The sequence below is a fragment of the Haliaeetus leucocephalus genome, unplaced genomic scaffold (genome assembly GCF_000737465.1).
Source record: "Haliaeetus leucocephalus isolate CR32 unplaced genomic scaffold, Haliaeetus_leucocephalus-4.0 Scaffold830, whole genome shotgun sequence".
Taxonomy (NCBI): Eukaryota; Metazoa; Chordata; class Aves; order Accipitriformes; family Accipitridae; genus Haliaeetus; species Haliaeetus leucocephalus.
In genome coordinates this window covers 3,823,057-3,845,023 of record NW_010973266.1, presented here as the reverse complement: position 1 = coordinate 3,845,023, position 21,967 = coordinate 3,823,057, and the positions used below count along the sequence as shown (strand labels likewise).

The following is a 21,967-nucleotide window of genomic DNA, read 5'->3' as shown; positions in this document are numbered from 1 at the left end:
CTCCTCGCTCTTCCCCTGCTCCGGCGTGGGGTCCTCCCCGGGCTGCAGGTGGAGATCTGCTCCCCTGTGGACCTCCCTGGGCTGCAGGGGGACAGCCTGCCTCACCGTGGTCTTCCCCACGGGCTGCAGGGGAATCTCTGCTCCGGCACCTGGAGCATCTCCTCCCCTCCTTCTGCACTGATCTGGGGGTCTGCAGGGCTGGGGCTCTCACATCATCTTCTCACTCCTCTCTCCAGTTGCCCAGGTTTTTTTCCCCCTTCTTAAATCTGTTCTCCCGGAGGAGTTGCCCCCATCACTGATGGGCATGGCCTTGGCCAGCAGCAGGTCCGTTTTGGAGCCGGCTGGCATCGGCTCTGTCGGGCATGGGGGGAACTTCCAGCAGCTTCTCACAGCAGCCACCTCTGTAGCCCCCCCAGCTACCAAAATCTTGCCACGTAAACCTAATACAGGAGAATGGAAAGGGGTGAGAGTTGTAGGGGCAGTGGGTTTTTCTGCAATTTAAAAAAAAAAAAACCAAACCCAAACCAAAATGAGCGCTGTAGAAAGTAGCCAGAAGAAAAACACCATTTACACCTTCCCTTATCCTGCTGATTTCAGAAGCAGCTGCTAGCATCGATACCACTGTGTGCTTCTGCAGGCCCATGACTGTCAGCCAATTGACGAGAAAAGCCTCAGCATAAGCCCCGAGAACCAGTTAATTGTCTGTTCCTGTGGTTGTGGGGGAAGTTGTGTAACCTCTTCTTGCTTCCTTGTAACAAAATGGAAGTACTATTTTACAGTACCTCACTGAGTCGCATACATAGAATAGATCAGGTCTGTAACCTGCCAAATTACTTACTAATAAAAGTCTTAAGCCCTCCCTGGTTTAAGAATGCTGCAGCGCTTGGGTAAGACTCATCCTCTGCAGGAAAACATCTCCTGCTTCTTAATTACACAGGCAGACTCAGCATTGGAAAGGCAGCGGCTGGGAGCGCGGTCTCTTCCTTAGAGCGGCGTTTGTGTGCGGGGAGGAGGCTCGCGCAGTGCTCTAAAGCCAGGTCGGTAGCGGGTAAAATAGCCAAGGGCCCATCGTATGGACTGTCGTCTGGATCTTCCATGAGGATGAATTCCCCAGCCCCAGCCTGGGAAGAACTCGGTAGCAATGGTGATCTGGGAATGGTGGTTTCAGCTGTGGGAGGGTTCCTTGGGTAAAGCCAAGCCAGGCCTCTACATAGCTGATCTGGATGGAAAGGGATAAAAACCCATTCAGCTGCTGCAATTCTACTCCCTTTTCTCTTTTTACTGCAATACATTACTGCATACTACCATGAACCAAGGTATAGAGCTGGTAGTCTCAAACCGGTGTTTTCTCAAGCTGCTGTTTTTCATTGACAAACAGTATGTCTGAATTTCAGATTCAGAGATGGTATCGAGTCACAGCAACTGTTCGCGTGGCCTCCACATCCCACAGCAAATGCCAGCTACACCTCACTTACTTAGGTTAACCTCTCCTACTGCAGGTCAAGTCCTCTGAGTTATCTTCTGTTTGTCACAGGTCAAGAAGGAGCATGCTATCTATCTGGTGTGACAGAAGCAAGGCAACCCGATTTCCTCCTAGAGCCCTTTGCAGTCTTGGTTTTACATTGTTCTATTAAATGTGATGAGTACGTGTTACTCGGCCATGATGGCTACTGATTGTTTCTCCTGGAAAGACATGTAGAAATAGGCCTGGGCTGATGAGGGAGACGAACAAATAGATGTAACTTGTGCTAGCGAAAGAATTTGCCATATAGTGCAAGGGAGCACAAGCCTACGGTTGGCTTGTTACCGGTTCTCACCCTCTTCTCTTGACCACGTCTCCCCTTCTTCCTCTTCCCCAAGGCACTAACTCGCACAAAACTTCTCCCAGCTGCCCTCTACGGTGTCAGACACTAGAGATGTGAGTAGTACTGCAGGGGACTTGAACAGACTTCCAAATCCTCACTCTGCCGTGGATTTATTTTTGAAGGAAGAGATGAACAGTACTGCATGCTCGTTGTTATAATGAAGCTACCCAGCTGAATGTGAATGTTCAACAGCTTAACTTCACTCATCTTAAAAAAAAGAAACAAGGCGGGGGGGGCAAAGTCAACAGTTGCTGCATAACCATTCTCTTCCTTCTTTCCCTGGGGCATGTCTACACCATCCTGCAGCTACATCCAGTTACCACAGCGATTCTGGTATCCTACAGGATGTTCTTTAATGATGAAGTATTCCTCCCACTGTTCAACATTATCTTGCAGAAATTAGTATACTTCTGAGACTCTATTTCATCTCAAGAAACTGAACTGCTTTATAAAGCAAAATGGTTGTCTTATTGTGCCCCGTCTGACTGATGAATCCACATACACAATTTGAAATTACTTCAGTTTATATTAACATAATTGGGTTCTTATTCTAGGTACAGAGCATCTTACCTAATTGGAAATTCAGGTCATATACTCAGAAATAAGCTAACAGAAACTTACAGCAAATAAGGATTTCTCTGTTATTCTATGAACCTCAGCACTATACTAACAACATGAATGACTTCCATGAGGATTATAATTGAGTATATTATGATTTAAATCTTCTACGAATTTCTTAGCATTAGCACTAAATAGGATTACTTTTTCTCCTTTCACAGATAAACAATTAAAGCATAAACCACATCCAAAACAGACAACTCTAACACCATTATTAATGATGATAAGCCAGTTTATTTCTCTGTTAATAAATCATCCTTCACTAGAGAAATAGAAACCAAAACCTAATTTTTTAAGACCCTGTACTGTAAGGATATTGAGTGGCAACAGCTGACCTGCTATTAGCTCCACACAGTGCAACTTCACTTCAAGGACTGTCCTATTCCACTGAGAATCTACAATCATCACTTTAATATAAATGTTTGAAAAGCAGAACAATGAAGAAGTAAGCTTTACAGCAGAAAATACTCCACTGTAAGTATGCTCTTCTTCTACAAGTGCATGTAAAACTGACAATACAGAGAAGGGAAATCCTTACCTTGTGTGCTAGGAGATACCTGAGGTGATACATTTATTTCAGTATACTACTCTGATGCAGATTAGCTTCTCACAACTAGTTTTCAAGGAATGCCCACATAAAATATTTACACTGCACACATGAGAAAAAGGGGAATAGCTAGATGCTTTAAAATATGCTGGACAAATTCTAGATTTCTTAGACATTTAGATGCAAGCTTCTCACACAAGGCCCTTACAAGGACAGTGTTGCATAGTCCTGAAAAATACTTTCTTGCAGGACAACAGGTCTGCAAAATGGAAAAGTCTTCTACAGCACCATATTCACCGTCGAACGCATGCTGTGCTCTCATTTAGCTAAACAGCAGTTCTGTAAGTGAAGTGCTTTTTGGATCCCAGCAGCGAGGTCTTGGGGAGTTGGACTCTCTGCAGTACAGCTAACTGGGATTCCTGCTGCTTCCATGGCTTCCGCAGTTGTTGGACCGATAGCAGCAAACTGAAATGACATTATTTACAGTTATCATAGCGTAGTCAGTTACCGCATCAACTCTTACTAGTTACTTAGGTACATATCCTTCCTTCTTTGCTGACATTGTCAGTGTATCGACTTGCATGGCTGAGCTTACTAAACTGTACTAACCATTTCAGGTTGAAGATTTTCAGCATTAAAAACCGCCTATCAATCGAGCTCCTTAGAATTTACTTAGGAAAGATTATTATTTATCTTGCCATTATAAACATTTAAAGCTCTTAGTCCCACAAAACAGGAAAAGTGAGAGGAATTTTAATATGCCTCAGCCCGATTCAAGCAACAACTGTTCATACCTTCACATCACTAACAGAAAAAAAAGCCTATACCCAGTGGAGACTGGGCAAGTTAGTTGGGGAAAAAAATTCTAGGTGAAAAGAATTACTTTTTCTTTTTTTAAAAAAAAGGCTCTCAGCTATATAATAACATTTGTATTTGCTATCTATGTATGTGCTATAATCTGTTTTTTCAGAGAAATAAAACACAAACAAAAGAGAAAACAAAGGTTTGTAAAGGGTTTAACAGCCTTCCTATCTCTCATTGCCCACCCCAAACTTCCTCCCTACTGTATTTCACCCCTTTTAAAGAGAAGATACCTTGATATGGTAGATTAAATCCCCCGAAAGCTTCTGAATGTGCTGGAGGCAAAATCTGACGCCAGATGGACTGAAGAACACGATGCTTGCTGGAAATCCCTGAGTAAAAGTAACCATAGGTTGGCATATACTACTCACTATTCCAGCAGTGTATCAGTACACATTCATATAAATCCTTTCAACTGTCTCTATATGGACGTGAAGTGTTTTTATTAATGAGGAACAGCAGTTAAGCCAACAGAAAGGGTTTCCTGTGGTGCAGACAGCCTGCCATACCACAGAACGCTGAAATTCAGGTGTGACTTGAAACAAATACTTTGTCAAACAAGCACTTGCTGATAAATGTACTGAAAGTGTTCTGCAGCCATACTTATTTTCCTGTTCAGCAAGAAAACTCAGCAAGCTATTTCCCTAAATCCATTCCCATCTATCTCAGTTCTGCGCACATTCTCTGTTTCCTAGCTCATGTGGTTTACCCCAAGTTCTGCCCACCCTGAGAAGCTCTGGCAAAGATGAGGTGTTGCCTTAAAACTGCAGACCCCTGGAAGGGCTCGCTTGCTCTCAGAATAAGCCTGCCTTAAGATAGCAGCAGAAACCTTCTGTAGCCAAAAGAAAACTGCAAAATTCGGTCTGGAATGAAGGGCCCAAGCTCTTGAGCTGTGGACCCAAAGCACATGCCTCCTTTATCATGATTTTCTGTCTGACAAGAAAGATACACTAGTTCAAACTACATCTGTTGTTATTTTATAGCGCATGACTTGGAAGCTAGCCTTAGCTCATGGAGGCCAGAATGACAGTTTAACACAGTGCTGTTCATTGTCTCATCAAGTGCTAAACACTTGTCGTTTTATGTCAGCTCTCCACGCACTAAATATATAACCACGATATCATCAGTTAAGAACAACTAAAAAGCGCATGAGAAACACATTTTAGCAGCTTTACACTGAAACTAACATCTAATTGCGGCAAGCAAGGAGTTCCATAAAAAGAGTTCAGACAGTTACAAAATGCATATGCACTACTGACTCAATTTTGTAACTGCTATAAACCAAATACTGTGGGGTTCAGAACTGCCATATCCACTGGGGAACACCAGGATATACTACCGTGTATTGGTTAGACTGCCCGCACCATAACCTTTTAGGACCTCTTGAAAAAGAACTTTAGAATCAGTATGTAATTTAACAAGACATTAATGCACAGATTCTAAAAAGAGGTGCAACACGCTCCAGGAGGCCAAGTTTCTGTAAGAAGGGAGGCCTGCATTTTGAATAAAATTAATCCTAGATATCATGTAGGCTCCTACAAATGGAAAATTCAGAAAGCCAGTCTTGAAAAAATAAAAGCCATTATTAGTACCTTCAAATCTTTTATTATGCACTGATCCTTGATTAATGACATTTACTGGAGTGTTTTAAAAAGAGAACAATATTGATAATTCTAGCAAATATATCTCAATACACTGGTCAAGAGCATGCCACTTGGAATTCTAACACTTAAAATGAGAATACTACATTCATAGATTGGATAATCAGAGAAGGAACACTGAAACTATGTAGGGCAGATTACTACTGGATTCTGATTTGTAGTATACAGCAAAGATGTCCAGTGATATTTCAGTTACACTAATAAAAATTAATAATAAAGCTGTTCAATAAATATCCTCGCTAAATGTAATTTCTGACATAGTATTGCTTAAAAAGCAGTCTTGTCCAGCTCAAAGAAATAAACTGAATATGTAATTATTTATGCAGTAATTCTGAAACATACATGTATTTTGAAAGTTAGACAGAATGTGAAAAGTTTTGTTTTTCTTCTTTCTTGTGTCTTTTGGGCTCGTTTACAATTTTTATAAGAAATAACTGAGGGACTTGCGCTTTCTGTCTGAAACTTTTGCTAAAAGATTTTCTTGGTAGTCAACACGGAAACAAAACAAGAAGCCCATGCAGGATATTCCTGTATCACCACAATTACCATTTACAGACAGCTGAATAAAAAGGAGTACATTCTGCTAGGTATTATCATATACCTCAGAAAAACCTCAGATTACATCAGCATCCAATACCTGTTGTGAGAAGTAACTGCTCAAAGATTCTTGCAGGTCAGCGTGTTGGGTTGTTTGATAAACAGTAAGGCTTTCCAGAGGTATACCTGGAATCAGGATATACATTCATAATTAAACAGGGTTTCATTAAATTTCTATTATTTCAAAAAACCACTCTCAACATGCTAACTGCACTTAAGTGTACTATTTTAGGCTAAAAAGATTAAAAAGATAGAGAAAAGGTACTTCTAGAGTTTCGAGATGTACTAAAGCATCTGTAATCAGAGGACCTCGAAGCACTCTGGCAAACTGGCAAGCCTTGCAGCGTTTCTGGGAGTTATCTCCCATCGCACAGAAGAGAACGTGGGTGAAGAACAAGGCAAATAACCTTGCTCACGTCATGCTACAGCTCAGTCCCAGCGCTGTGGGCAGCAATCCAACCTCGCGGTTTTTACTCCCATCCTCTAACTTCTAGCCAACTTAATAGCAAATTCAATTTTTAGTTATTCAAATTTGGTTCACAAGCTCTAGATACAACTTTTCTCATAACTGACTAATTAAAATGAGGCTCCAAGGGAAGTTCAACCTTTTTCTCTAAGTACTGTAGGAAGTACTTCTCTTTTCAGGGCTCCACAAGGAAAAAGAAGAGCTGAGGAATTAGGTTTCTCTCCTGTAAATACACAAGCAAGAACTTTAATTACTTATGTTTTTAATAAAGAGTAAACATGATACATTTAATACATTTTAAAGGTATCAGATGTTGAACACCGCAGTAAATGCTGCATGCTTCATCACAGACACAGCCATAAGATAACTGAGAACATTTGCAGTGCAACTGCATCCACAATTCAGAGGACAGAGGCTACTTAGCATGTAAATTAAAAAATATTCCATAACTATAATATGAATACATTGGCTAAAAAGATTGCACAAAAGATAAACCGCGTTTCTATTCTCCTTGCCATTCTACAAAGCAAGTACTGTGCAAGTTATCTCCTCCTCCTCCTCCTCAGAAACACAATCTTCCTCAATTTTATATTTAAAATCTTAGTCCCACTCAATACATGACAGCTTGCTCTATACAAAAGAATGTTCAGGCAGACAAAGAAGAGGACAGAAATACTGTGCTGAAAAGTTTCAATCTATCTGAAACTAGCCAATAGCACTGTCTGTATGAGATTCTCAATAATTTGCTGAGTTTAGGGCTTAAACTAATTGTTTTGGCAAGTTTTTCACTGCTAGATTTTATCTAATAAAAGTGAATATTAACACTTTGCAAAAGATAAAGAGCATTTTAATCAAGGAAGAATTTGATTTTTGGATAGGAATTTAACAGCAGGCTTTTTTTGCACAGAGTTTGCCTTTCCTATAAATAACAAATAGAGAGAAGAAAATTTCAAGATTAAATTCTATGCAGCTGCATTCATCTTTCAAAATAAATGAGAGTTCCTCAACACATTTTTTTATTACTAATTCAGATACGTTAATACAAATGTTTAAGAGACGACTACTAGAAAAAGAAATGCTTTTTTTTTTTTAAAGTGCTGGAAGTAGATTCTTGGTTTATAACAGTAGGCATCAGAGATGCCTCGGGAGGCGGGGGGAAGGACAGCATAGTAAAAATCAAACAGAAAGACCCTAGCAGGAGTCAACACAGATATATCTGACTGTCCTAAATGCACACTGAGGTTTTATTAGACGCCACAGAAATGCTTGTAATAAATTACAGGAAGGAAGAATGAACTTGGGACAGAATGTAAAAGAGATTGTAAAATAATAAGATAAAACCTAAATATTTCAGCATTAATCCTCCTGCAACTCATGTCAGTTAATTGAAATGTCAGTATGGTATCTGTAAAGAAACACTAATCCTTTTTGACTTGTGTTTACAAAGCACAGAAAAATTCCTTAGTAGGCCTGAACAATACAACAAGCATTGGCCCTCATGGTATCCCCTACTTCTGTAACCAATGCAAATGTTACACTGTAATAAAACTGAAGAAATATTTGCCTTGAAAAGAGAGCAAAGCTAACTAGCTAGTTAAGGAGTAAATTCCTTTATCTTCCCAATCACTTAAGCTGAAGTGGGTACCACAACACAAAAGGTGAATACCAGAAGAAATTTCATTGCTTCAGATTTTATTTTTATTCTGACAATAAATTCTAATGATATAACAAATTTAGAGCTATTCTTTTCATTTACTTATCATTTTATGCATAAACAAAATTAAATACATACATAATAGGGAACATGATGTAATTTAATCTGTACTTCAGAGGTTGTTATAAACCACTTGATAAATTGAGAGTGCATAAGTATGCAAAATCCAATAAATCATTGAGTATGATTATATGTATCAACAACAGGCAGTCTCCAATGATTGAAATTCACTGTTCGGTTATCGAAACCGAAGGGTATTCAAAGGCAGTCATTTTTGCAAGGATAATGGAAATGTTGCAACATTGTGTTAACTTAAATAGCCTGCTGGTGTTCCGGTATGAAACTGCCCTCAGGATACTCTATATAAAAGGCTGTAAACACACAGTTCTCTCTTTCTGTGGTGGCTACCAGAAGGTGCTGCTGGCTCTGGAATTTCTCTGCTCTCACCAGAAAGTGCTGTTCCCTGTCCGGCTCCCTCTGTGACTGCCAGCTCCTACCTCGGCAGGAGGGTGCAGGCAAAGCAGGGAAATAGCCACAGGATCAGACATGGTCAGAAGTAACAGGGTCTGTGAACCAAGCAGCTCCCAAGGGAGGAGAAAGAACCGGGATGATCCTCGACTGGACTGAGAAAATAACCAAGAGGATGTTATGATGCAGTAGGTGTGCCAGTCACAGGTGCACCAATGAGGAATTTTTCCACTGCTGGTACTACATGCACTGTTTTCTTTAGACCTGATCCTAGGTTTTTTTCACAATCATGCAACAAAAGAGACAGGTATTTTTCTCATCTTCCTTCTCAAAAAACCCCTCCATCTGCAAACTGGCAAACATTAATTCATTACCAGAAGTAAATTTCCTAGCACTAAAAAATCAGCTAAAACCAGTCTCTGTTTTAAAATACCTTTTGAAGAGTAGATGTGGGTTATTCTTCACTTATGGCATTTTTGTGTTGAAAATTTTGTTTTTAATTTTCAGAATTTATTACTTAATCTTGTGTTGGCAACTCTAATTTTTATCATGAAATATTCCATATAGTTAAAATATTTTATTTGCCAATGAATAACAGAGCACTCTGCCCGTAAAAAACAATACTTGCCAGCTCAAATCAATTTTTCTTTTACCTATAAATCTCTGCTACTATGCAGACTTTGCTAATCAACACTCTCTTTCACATCTAACATGCCTAACAGCCAAATATAACGTGTCGGGGTTCTTGACATCATTTCCACTACTGAAGCACCTAGCACCTTATTCAGCAAGTTCATAAAGCGTGGTCAGCAGTAGGGCTTTTAAACCAGCAGATACAATAATTCATCCAACATCTAGAATAATTGCACTGTCATTTGTTTCTCTGACTAGGGTTAGCCAAAGGCAGACTATTTACCTTGACTGACTGAATAACATGGCTTTTCAAAGCATTGGTCATTCTCTGTCCCATTAGTGGACACTGCATGAGCCTCTAGATGAAGGTTTCTGTTCCCCCTTTTAAATTTGGGGCAGACAGTCCTTCAGCGAAGGACATACCTTGGTATCAGACTGAAAGCTACCCTCCAATTTCACTGTGAGGCTCCACTACACAGCTCCCTGCTTTCTTACATGAGCGGGGATGCACCCCAGGTCGTGTAAAAGTACAGAGAAGAATCTGCCAGCTAACAGGTTGCTGCTGAGATACTGAACCTTAGGTGCGATTTTCACCTGGTACAGAGGTTATTTTAACAACGAGTTTCAGAGTGCTTGGGGACTAATTTTGCTGACTTCTTTTGATAACTGTTCCTCCCAGCCGATGCTCAAGACGGACACTTCGAAGGCAGCATGCACCTCAGTCGTGGATCCCCTGGAACACCACCACGTGTGGCAGAAGCTCCGAGGTCAAACTCATTACACTGGCAGCTCCCACTGATGACGTTCTTCACCCAGCTCCTATATCCCAGACTGTACAAAAACACAGCCTCTTTTTTCACAGCTTGTACTGACCCAACCACTCAAAAAATAATGAGCCCCTAAGCCTAAAAATGTTTCTTATTACTACTGGAAATTTTAACAAACTACAGTAAAAAAACCCCAAGGCAGTAGACTAACTAAACTTTTAAAAATTACCCAACAATCTGATAATACATTTAGAAGCAGCAAACAGATCGGCATATCCAGCTTTAACCATAACAAAATGGTTAAACAAAACAAACTATCATTTTAACTAACCCTTTTTGCAACTTCTTCAAAACCACTCTCCTTTGGTGCTGAAAAATAGATTCCTCTGAAACCACATGTTCATTCTGAGGAAAGGAGTTCCCCTTATCTACCTGGAACTATGGCATGGTGAAAAATCCCCAGCATCAACTGGTTTGAAGCAAGAGAAGTCAGGTCACCCAAAGTTCACAGAGAAGCAGCACACCTACAGTCACAATCATTTAAATCTTAGGATTAAGCAGCAATTTCCAATCATTACAGCTCTGATCTTTTAGTAAAAACATACTTTGTCTACTGGGTCATATAGTATTATTAATCAATTACAGAGTCTGAGATTTCATGTAAATTAGTATTTTGCATAGATAGTTCAAAGTATTTTTTATCATCTTTTAAAGATATCACCTGCATTACCAGAAGTTGATTCATGGGTTCTGCATAGAAGAGATACATGCAGTAAGTACTTCTCCGCTTCAGTGTACACTTGATTTATAGGAAGTTCCAAAACAACGGAAGGTACATTAGCTTAATTGAAGTAGAAGATTTTAGATACTTACTTGAGCAAATATATTCAGCTAATTTTTCAGCATTTCCAGACTTTTCTCCTTGTGGAGTAAGACCAATTTCTTCCACTATAACCAAAAGCAGCAAAGAAAAACATTTAAATCAATGAGAACAATTCAGATTTACTATCACAGAAACATGGGTTGAAAAGGGAGACACAACTTGATCCACACTCACAAATACTTCTTTGAAAAGCAAAAAATCAGAGCCTTTGAAGTAGTAACATGCTATGAAAGATTTGATTTTGGTTCTAGAAAGACAAAGTACGAAAGAAGAATTCTGGGGATAGCTAAGCTGTTTTGGAGAGTTTCTAAACTCTCCTACCTGAAGCGGTGAAACAGAAAGCACTGTCTCACTGCGCTGAATGGGCTGCAATTCCTGGCATGGTACGGTTGCAGGTAGCTTCCCAACAAGCGTATCGCTCTTCTTTGTAGTGAAAGCTGAAATATTATCAGAAAATCTGAGTATAACACTGGTCTTTCTTAAGCCAGTAAGTAGGATTAAGATGAATTCCTGATAAATTAACTAGTTTGGGACTTGATTGATTCAAGATGCTTGTTAGGTGTTACCAATTGGTGACTCAGTGTTGTTACCAATGTGCCTGAAAAAATATGCTTTTTACAGAGGTAGCCAGTACTTATCTGAACTATTTTTGTACTAGAAGCAGAAAAACATCAAGACCCTTAAAACTCTCAAATGCTAGTCTTTTCATAATATTTCCTGTGTGGTTCAGTGGAAGCTAAAGCTACAATGCATTCTTACAATAAGAAAGGCTTTCATAAACTAAAATCTATGTTGCATTTTTTTTATGTACATAAAATATGTATTGCATCAAATTAAAACCAGTGTCAAGCCGAATAAAGCAGCTGACCCACTGAAGTCAATGGGAAGTATACTGCTGACTTCTATTTGGCAAATGCCTCACAGGAACACTGAAGGAATGAAGGGCCAGTGCATCACACTTTGTACAGTCTCAGACAACCATCACCTTCATCCAATTTAATTTCCAAAGTGAACGAAAAAAACCCACATGCAAATTAAGAACAAAGGGTTTTTTCTTCTTTTTTTGACCAAACTTTTAAAGTAGTTACCATCACAATACAAAAGTAATGAAAAAACAGAAGCTAGAACCTTAGCTGAACTAAGCACATATAGTTCTAATGTGTATACAATTACCTGTTTTCAAAATTATCCATTTATAAAACTTCCCTATATTTTCTTCTAAGCACCCTTGAATAGCAGCCAATATTCCAAAAAATGTACTTTACAAGACAGATTTATCTAAGATTTCTTTTTTTAAACCCCAGCTTACCTAGAGAAGCTGTAGCTTTTCCTACCACGTATGCTGGTTTGGTATTCCATCTTTGTTTAAGAGATTTTGACCAGGCTGAAAAACATTAAATTAAATTTAAGCAAGTGGCAACAAAATACAAATGCTAAATGAGTATTTGGACTTCTGTTTAATCTACAAATACAGCAAAATAATAATAATAACAACTAATACTCCACTACATATTTCAGCAAATCTGGACGTACAAAATGAATTTTTAATGTATTTTTTCATTGTGTAAACAGCAGTCTACAACATGTTTTAAAAGCTTAATTTGAATAAACAGTTCTTAGCCGCTTTTGCTAAGCAGCATTTTTAATGCATGCTTGCCCTATGCCAGATCACACGCAACTTGCAATGTTAATTTATATTTTGGCATTAAGAATTTTAAAAAGCATCAAAACTCATAGGAAAAAACAGCACATAGTACAAAGGGAGATTTAGACATACAAATTGGTGGTTTAAAGCTGAAGGCTTAGGCAAAAACCCCACATATAATCTTATATGACAACAAATAAAAGGGTAAAAATCTATATTCATGCACTACAGTACTCTATAACACACCTCTTTCTTATACAAGAAAAATATAGAAACTGATTCTATTTTAAAAATACACCAAAAATAAGTTATCAGCTCAGAAATAAAATCTACCAGAGACCAAAATAAAATTACTAGGAAGTGGTTTTCCTCCTTCAGACTGTATCTTATAGGTTACACTTCTTGGATCCAGCTACCTGATCCCTATGCCTGAAATCCTAACGGGTCAAAAATAGATACACTAAGTCTTTTACTATCTTGTCTTAAAACAGTACAGCATAGGACATTGAGTTCCTTTCTAGTATTCTTGGGGGAAAAAAAATTAGAAATAGAAACTACAACAGTAATAAAATCATAGGAAACTATTCTAAAGAAGAAAAAGGATTTATTACCTTTGAAAGGAACCCAAATAGGAACTAAAGACTCCCCAAATTACTAATCAGAACTACAGACGAACTCTAGGTAAGATACTACATTTGACCAAAAATCCTAAAATATAGCCCTCTGCTGTTGAAAATGCTAAAATGAGCTGACAGTGTATTTACTCAAGAGTGTAACCTTACTCACTGTACATTGATTAGTATGACTACAGCCAAAATATGGAGCAGATAAAGTAATGATACAATTTAAGTGCACACATAAATCCAAAGCCAGTAGTTAACACTTAGCATAGGAATTCAGAAGAGTTTACAAGGATTCGATAGATCATTGGTATGGTAATTTCTATTTGGCATTCTGCAGGATTCTTACAACTAATCTGTTGGCTTTTATGTATCACCATGTCTTCAGTGCTTTTTAGCTAATGCTAAATTCACTTGAAAAATTTTATATTCAAGACAGAGAAATCTGTTTTTCTGTAAGACTCCATATGAAGTCTACACAGAAATAGCAGCGGCCAGTTTCTACAAAATGCTCCTCTCTTTAAGGGAGGAAAGTGGTTAGTAAGCAAAACTAGGCACTGCAGCAAAATACTCCTCGCGCATGAGTTTCTGTTTACAACTCTTTTTAGCAAAGATAACCACAACTGAAAGAGCTCACACTAATTAGTAATCTGCACCAAAAGCGCTCTCATTTCTAACAACAGCATAAGTGCAGAAAACCCAGCCCTCAACCCCTTAAAAGCTCAATTTCATGAAGCCTTTATGATGCCAAAAGAACTACGATATACAGCTTTTTAAAAAAGGCATACTCCAAACACCTACTCGTGGGTGAAATAAAATTACAGACTCCATAAAATACTGAAACAGAAAGACTAAGGAATATAAATATGCACTTACCTTCATTTTTACTATTCTCTTTTAAACATAGCTTGATGGCTTCTAATGCTCTTGGACTGGTAAAAACTAGGCCTCCGTAACATTCTGGATGAGAGAGCTACTTACAAACAGTAAATTTAAGAAGTAAATTTAAAAAATTAATAGATAAATTTAAAAATTAAGTTGGTCAATTCTTTATAAACTTGTGAAGAAAAAACCAGCTTCAATAAGTGTCTGAAACTGAAAAGGGCAAATATTTCATTACTATCAGTAGCCAGAGTATTTATAACAGAAATCTATAACAAAGCTTAAATTCAGAACAAAACTTGCACAGATTATATTAATTCTGAGAATTTGTAGGAATGGACAAGGATTCCTGTCACTGAAATGAGCTGGAAGGATAGGCGAATGACATACGAGGTACTTAAAAATTCATACAACAGAAATGAACTGTTATTCCAAGCAGTAACACAGAGGGTACTACCCAGACAGCTGCTTGCCCCCTGCCCCCTCAAAGAACAGTTAAGATTGCTAAGGGGCTCTCAAAGATCAGTACAAAAAAAGGAAAAATGTTCTTGGATCACTTGTAGATGAAGATCATGATACATTCAAGCACCTAACAAAGTTCAGTGCTGTTGGAGATTGTCAGTAAAGGGAACCTTCCTTAGAAAACCTTTTCAACATTTTAAAATGAAACATATACATTGAAGAAAGAGTAGAAAGAAAACACTGATTATGCAATTTTATGCCATGTAACTAGGAGATGCAGTACACTATTTCAGTACAACACAAGGGTAAACCTCAGGTAACCTTTAGCTGTCACTACAGTCTTCTCATTTTTTGTTGTGACTAAATGCCCCAACCTATGACTACCTGTGCTCCATCACCCTAAACATGATTTCTATCTGACCAACTTAATTCTTCAACAAGTATGGGTAACATACTTGATGTTGGATACAATACTGTATTGTGTACAACTGTGTTTGTAGAAACACAAAAAAAGGTACCACAGAGGGCATTATTAAGTCAAGATAAGACATGGCATCTTAGGAACCATGGCCTAAATTTTGTTGAAAATAAGACAACTGAAATAATTTAAAACCTACCTTTTCAAATAAGCTTTCAAGAGATACGAATTCAAATGACAAAACTGGAATCAAAGTTGCTTCAAATCCATATAATCCTAATTCCTACCAAAAAAAGGTTTACAGCTCTTGAAATAGATTTCAAACAGCAGTTTTTTCTTTTTCAAAGAATTAACTAAGCACAAATATTTCTTTTTACTAAAGTAAAATACAAAGGCATCTTAATTCTTTTTACTAGTGAATCTGGTTTTGTTAGTTATTTAGTATTACAACATAATACTAAACAAACAACTGTGAAACTGAGGCCTCCTATATAGCTACTGAATAGTTACAGTATACACCAGCACATAACTCTGAAGTACCTAAGTGACAATCGATCACCTAGTCCTGCAAATATTCTTGTACATCTCTGTAATTCTTTAAAGTCAATAGAACTGCTCTTACAAGTAAGACCTACTCACATGACTAAAGGCAACAGCAGAAAGGACCACAACCTCTTCTTCACATTACATTCCCAGTAAGACTACTAACATTTTTTGTAATCTTAATTCTATCCATATGAACGTAATCAATATTAATTAAAATGAAATTGTTTTAATATCAGTACTTTGCTAAGAGCTTTAACGGTGAATTCAGTATGAATGCCCCACAACTAAAATAATTTTTTCAGTAACAACAAATTTTCTAGCATACTTTTTTTCTTAGCATAATTTCAGACATGCATTTGTAATTTTGTTTAAGCACTTTTTTCACTTGAAACAATCAAATTAATCTCTCTTGCTGAATGACACAATTGTTTACTTTTTAAAAAATTTACTCACTTTAATATACGGATCTGGTCCTGAATCTTTGTCTTTGGGATCCTTCAGCAACAGAACCTTCATTGTTTACCAAATAACTGCAAAAGAACTCTGAAATATAATAACAGAATTTATCTAAATTAGATCTAGACGTCTTTCTACTCAACAGCGACTTTAATAGCTCAGCTTCAAAGAAACTGGGTTGCTAACAGTTGCACTGCTCTCTATACAATGAGTAAGCAGTTAACGTACATTCTCTGGGCATGAACATCCACCCTGATAAGACCAACAAATAACATGCTGTCTTTAGATAATACTGCTTAAGGGAGAAGCTGTAATGAAAGTCATCAAGGAGAGTACATTTTAAAGGAGAATGTTTTGTAAAAGAAGTAACAACCCCTACAATGCAGTCATGTTCAGCAACGTAAGAAGCTCCTATCTATAAAAACTTATTCTATTCTATTCATTTCCATGCTAGTTTCCACCTTATGCTCATCATAATGAGTATGCAAGGGCTTATGTATCAAGTGATTTAATTTGATGCATTTGGGGTCTCACCCTTTTCATGGGGGAAAACGTGCAAGGCAGCGTTTCAATTTTTTTTAAAAAAATACAAACATATGTGTGCGTGTATATACACACATTTATACATCTGAATATAATATATATGATATTCATATGCCTTCTTTGATATATCTATAGTAAACAAGGCAAGACTGAAAAAATATATTCTGTCATTAAAATAGAAGATGATAGTTGTCAGTTCCTTAAAAGTTGACTTTGGTGCTGAATTCAAAGTCTGCTACAACACGTAAGCAAATATAGCAAGCATCAAAGTAAACAAATGTGATAATACAAACAAACAAAAATCCATTCTCTAACTGCACATTTACCTTAACTATATATGTGTTACTTTCCTGATACATTACATACTAGCAAATTCACTTTAACATTAATAATTATGAATATTCAAAAGTACAGAATATTTCAAATTTGATTCATTTGCATGACATGCATTCAAATCCTCAAAACTTCATCAAAGACAAAACGTCTTAACCGTTAGACACTGAAGTCCTCGTTTCCACAAGTCTTCTAGCGCTCAGTATTGGCACAATGGGAACTAGTAGGGCTTTGCAGTTCTGAAATACCAAGGCCAGTGAAGTCAAAGGGAGCGACTAAAAACACACACAGAAGAAGAAACAAGGACTTTGTCGAGGGCCATATTCTCAAAAAGTCTAATTCTCGCCAATTTCAAACTAGAGCAAACGCTGAAGTAGACCCCAAAGTAGATCTCATCCATGGCTTTCAAGAGTTGGACACCCAAATACTTGAGTATTCAGTTGCTAGTAGCTTGAAGAAGGCAGGGCTAAGTGACTTTTCTCAGTTACTTTAACATTGTAACAGTCTTCACTTTAAAAATCCAGCATTCTTGTAAAAACATTCTTTGCCCGTAGTTCTTTGTAGTATAGATTGTTGTTCTGATACTGATGTTACTAACAATCTTTCCTGTAACTCCACCTTCAGTGCTTATGCTCTAAGTATGATAAACTTACATTTCTATTAGTACTCTTAAAGTCTAACAGCACCAATAAAAATGTTAACTCTAACTTACCACACCTTCCTATTTCCAAAATACACAAGATTTAATAACATTAGGAAGTCAACAAAACATAAATGTAAGGAAAAAATAAAAATCCTTCCAAACTGTATAATACAAGATAACAATACTTTCTGGAAAGAGCAATTTCCAAAAATATTGTAATAAAGCCCCCAGATGACATGAGAGAGTTAATTCAGGTACACCTGGGGAAAGCCGATTTCTAATTAATTACTTCAGGTAGTTAGAACAAATTAACTTCCTATCCTATGCCTTATTACTGTGTCAAGTAATGAATAACAATAAGAAATGGGTAAACACCCATGCTTAACAAGGTGACTTACAATAATCAAATTATTCTGTTTAGATCCTGCATACAAAATATATACTGAAACCAAACAATAATTACAAAGTCATAAAATATCATGAACTACTGCCAGATGCAATTACCTAGCTGTCTCCTCTACAAAGAAATCATACAAGCTGTATTTTGGACTCAGCCATCTGGCTCACTTGTATAAAGAGCAAGACTGCACAGCTCTGGCGCTCCTAGAAGCCACTGGCTTATTTTCAATTCTGCCAGAAGGCAGCTCGTTTATCGACCCCAAAAAGGGGCTGCAACTGTCCAACAGAAGACAAATTTGACCTAGAGAATCTGTAAGTTTGTGCATTCATGAAAAACACGTATTTTGATCTGCAACTACCTTCTGACTGCATTTGGTTTTACTGCTGAAAAAATTAGTCTCCTTTTCCACAGCCATAAACTTCTCAGACCGTTCTGTTCTTTTTGCCTCCGCAGTTCAGACAGGTCCCCACGCATTTGGTGACAGGCGTGGCCAAAGGAAAACTGGTGGAATATACCCGTTTCCAAAGGCCTGGCCATCACACCCAACGCTTTCTTAGCAAGCGTGCCCCACCACCACTGACACATCGCTGTTAATCGGGGCAAAAGGCCATCTGAACGGGCAGGCAGAAAAGAAGGCCGACAAGATCCCGAGGAGGAACAAGGACACATGAGCACATTTTCAAACCAAAAATATGCCAATATACATTCAAAGGGTGAACAAGTTAAAACTTCATGATGGATTCTTTTTTGGGGGAAAAAAAAGTACAGAGAAGTTTTTGTGACTTGCAATGATGCATGGGTCCCACTGCACTGGGAATGGTAAGAGAAATACAGTATATTTATTGGTTTACTTGTGTCCTTGAGATGTTACCAAGGAGTGCCCTACAAATGACTGAAATACAATTTTCCAAACAGCTAGCTTTCTGCTGAATACACTTAGAGTCAAGAACCCTGACAAACATTCCTCTTGAACAAAAGACCATTAAGAGAAAGCACATAAAGAAGACGTGCAGCATCTTTGGTAATTTTTTATGTATTCTGAAGGAAATACTTACAATACAAAGATATACTTTAGGTATCTTATATATTTTGTTTAGAAATTATATCTTATATAGTATATATTTAATCAGAGGTATGCACAAACTTCTGAACAACCATTAAAAGTTTCTATTTAGAACAAAGAATGGACTTAGCAGAGTCCAGCAGTGCTCAATCTGTATCTGGAAAATAGAATGTGTATGAATAACCTTAATAAGTTTTACACTGCCAAGTCTTTGTTTATTGGATGATGCTCACTGCCCACTTTTGGCTCACTAAACAAGCACTTTGTTTGCCTGAGCACCAATAACAACCCTGCAAAGATTGTTCTTCAAATGTTAAAAAAATACCATTTAAAACCCATTATGCTTGAAGACAGCTAATAAGAGATAAAAGATTTTTTGTCTTGAGCACACAGACACAAAGATGAAGAAAAACTTGTATTAGTCAATCTGAGGTTTGGGAACCATCCAGTTAGCTACCGATAACAAACTACAGGAGTGACTGGAGTGTCTGAGGCATTACATCACGACTGAAGGCTAAAACCAGTTTGGTGCTATTTCTCTGAGTTCACATTACTTAAGTCCACCTTACTTAATCTAGAGGAAGGGTAATTTTAGGTCACGTTGCATATTCAGAACATTATGCTTACAGACATAATTGAAATGTTTTCCATTCACAGCATCACACAGTAAAATTCAACATCCCTGTGCCTTCAATTAAAACATAAAGCTAATTACAATGTGTCCCCCTGATATTACTGCAGTAAAAATGAGCAATACTCTTTCATATTAAAAAAACCTTTGCAGATTTTTTATATACAACATTGTACAGAAAGAACATGCCTGTGGGTCACTCAACTTTGATTTCAAAAGCTGTCCCCAAACTAACTGCCAACTATCTCTAACAGAGGACAGCCTGTAAAAAGAAATAAATGGGTCCTTTTGTTTCTTGCTGCTACCTGACACCAAGAGCTGCAAAATATATTAAACTTTTCTAACACTATTCTGATTAGAAGCAACTCTATGGGTCACACAATAAGGTTTGATTGCCAAGTGCAAAGGGAATTGTCTGTTCCATCATAAACATAAATGGAAATGAATTAAGAGACACTATTGAGATATGATTTTTAAAAAACCTCTAAAAATCCCTGGGCTAGGATTTTTGATGCTATGCATTTCTTACCAATATTCTTTGATTTGGTGGGTTTAATAACCAGAGAAGAAAAAAAAGCCTACCTGTAAGGCTGCCATGAAGTATGGTTCAGAAATCTACCAAATTCACATATAATGTAATACCTGTATCATCAAGTAACAACAACAACCACCAAAAGATTTCACAACAATTCCTACTGTTTGGGTGTCTATGTTGCAAAACTCAACAACGTAACTGGTTCTTTAATGTGGCAATCCAGAGGAGCAGCAAAGGACTCAGATCCTTCTACTACGTCATGGACTTTTACCAAAAGCAATGTTAGTAATTAGTGTCATTCTTGACTGATATAGTTTCAAAAATAAAATGGAAAACTGTATATAGATATACATTGCATCCCCACAGAGGCAGTTTTAGTGCAGCAGTAAAGGGCTTTGCCAATATATCTTTCTCCACACTTAATTCTTTCCCTGTCTATCAGTATTTGTATTTTGGCAATGACCTAAGTGCTCCCAGAGCATACACAGCTCTCAAAAAATAATTAAAAAAATAAACACACACATTTGATACTTTAAAGAGACACGTAAATTCCATTTGGATTATATTTATAAAGCCAAAATTACATCCCAGGCCCTACATCCCAATGCCTTGCATTTCTTCTGGCTGGCAGTAGCAAATGCCCAATCCTCTTCCTCAAATGACCTCATTAACACCTACCTTTCTTAACTAGACATGAAGACTTAAATGGAACATGGTCTGCATGAATGAGCTCAAACATTAATGGCCACTTCTATGCTTTTAGTGCTTAGCATTTTTCAACACATTTTCCTGATGAGTATTTTTATGAAAGCCACATTTACGTTGTGTTTACTGTATTCCACCTCACTGCCTTTTCTGTTTGTTTGCCTGGAATTACATGTAACAAGTCTGGGAATTATTTTTTTAAGTAACCACTTGATTCCTTTTTTAATTCGGCTTTCGGCAGTTTGACTAATGTCATAGATGCTCAGGACAGATATTTAGGCCCCTGTACTGTACTTCAGCCTCTGTCTGGCTTTCTTTTCGTCACAACGGTGTAAAGGACAGGTTCAACAGAAACAGGCCAAGAACAGAGGTGGTGAGGGTGGAAGAAACCTGACGACATTTGTCGCAGGGGTCAATTATTTCGCTTGCCTTTAAACAGGGCAGGCAGCAACAACGATTCACACGCACCCACGCTTCCACATACCGTTTCCAGGCGTGTCTGGAGTCACGGCAGAGTCCGGGTGACTTTCCCAGAATACTCTATTTCTTTTAAAGCAGGTGACATCAGCAGCACGAAGAGAGAATCCCAAGTTTTGGGGGTTTTTTGTGGTTTTTTTTTAGGAGCGAGGAGAGGGGCGGACCAGGACGTGTCGTCGTCCCCCCCAGCTCCTCAGCCGCCCCGGCGGGGACAGACCCGGCCCCGGGACCCTCAACCCCCGTCCCTTCGCCGTTTAACACAGCTTTTCCCTGAGATTCACGGCGGGCAGGCAGGACATAACCCCAACTCCCGCCCTGAGGAGGTTTACCGCGCTGCGGTCACCACACAGCCGGAGGCCCGCACCCGCCGCTGCTCCGGCCCTAGCCGAGGACCACAGCCCTCCCGCCGGGCCCTTGCTGAGGGTGTCCGGCCCTAGCCGAGGACCACAGCCCTCCCGCCGGGCCCTTGCTGAGGGTGTCCGACCCGGCGCTCACCTAAAGCGCAGTGCCGGCAGCCGGGCCACCCGG

General features: G+C 38.3%; 2 protein-coding genes across 13 annotated transcripts in view; one reads left to right on the top strand and one right to left on the bottom strand.

Moving 5' to 3' along the window:
- EDRF1 (erythroid differentiation regulatory factor 1) overlaps positions 1-13,377 on the top strand; it is a 41,685-nt gene extending 28,308 nt beyond the window's left edge. For all 7 annotated transcript variants that reach the window (XM_010581965.1, XM_010581969.1, XM_010581966.1 and 4 more), the window contains one exon: positions 13,367-13,377. The gene's annotated coding sequence lies outside the window, so the exon portion shown is untranslated. The remainder of the gene's footprint in view (positions 1-13,366) is intronic.
- UROS (uroporphyrinogen III synthase) lies at positions 380-21,952 on the bottom strand. 6 transcript variants are annotated; one of them, XM_010581972.1, is made up of 11 exons: positions 21,447-21,577; positions 16,107-16,196; positions 15,307-15,390; positions 14,222-14,318; positions 12,390-12,464; positions 11,071-11,145; positions 6,755-6,838; positions 6,190-6,275; positions 4,125-4,223; positions 3,328-3,495; positions 380-2,072 (listed from the first exon to the last, which is right to left on the bottom strand). In XM_010581972.1, exons 2-10 carry the CDS (start codon positions 16,167-16,169, stop codon positions 3,349-3,351), a joined length of 810 nt encoding a protein of 269 aa, XP_010580274.1. In that variant the 5' UTR covers positions 16,170-16,196; positions 21,447-21,577; the 3' UTR covers positions 380-2,072; positions 3,328-3,348. The 6 variants fall into 6 exon arrangements, with proteins under 6 accessions (XP_010580274.1, XP_010580275.1, XP_010580276.1 ...); XM_010581973.1 differs by lacking the exon at positions 380-2,072 and adding an exon at positions 21,935-21,950 and having other exon boundaries at positions 2,987-3,495; positions 21,447-21,508; XM_010581974.1 differs by lacking the exons at positions 380-2,072; positions 21,447-21,577 and adding an exon at positions 21,935-21,952 and having other exon boundaries at positions 2,987-3,495.
- Between the last annotated feature and the right edge of the window lie 15 nt (positions 21,953-21,967).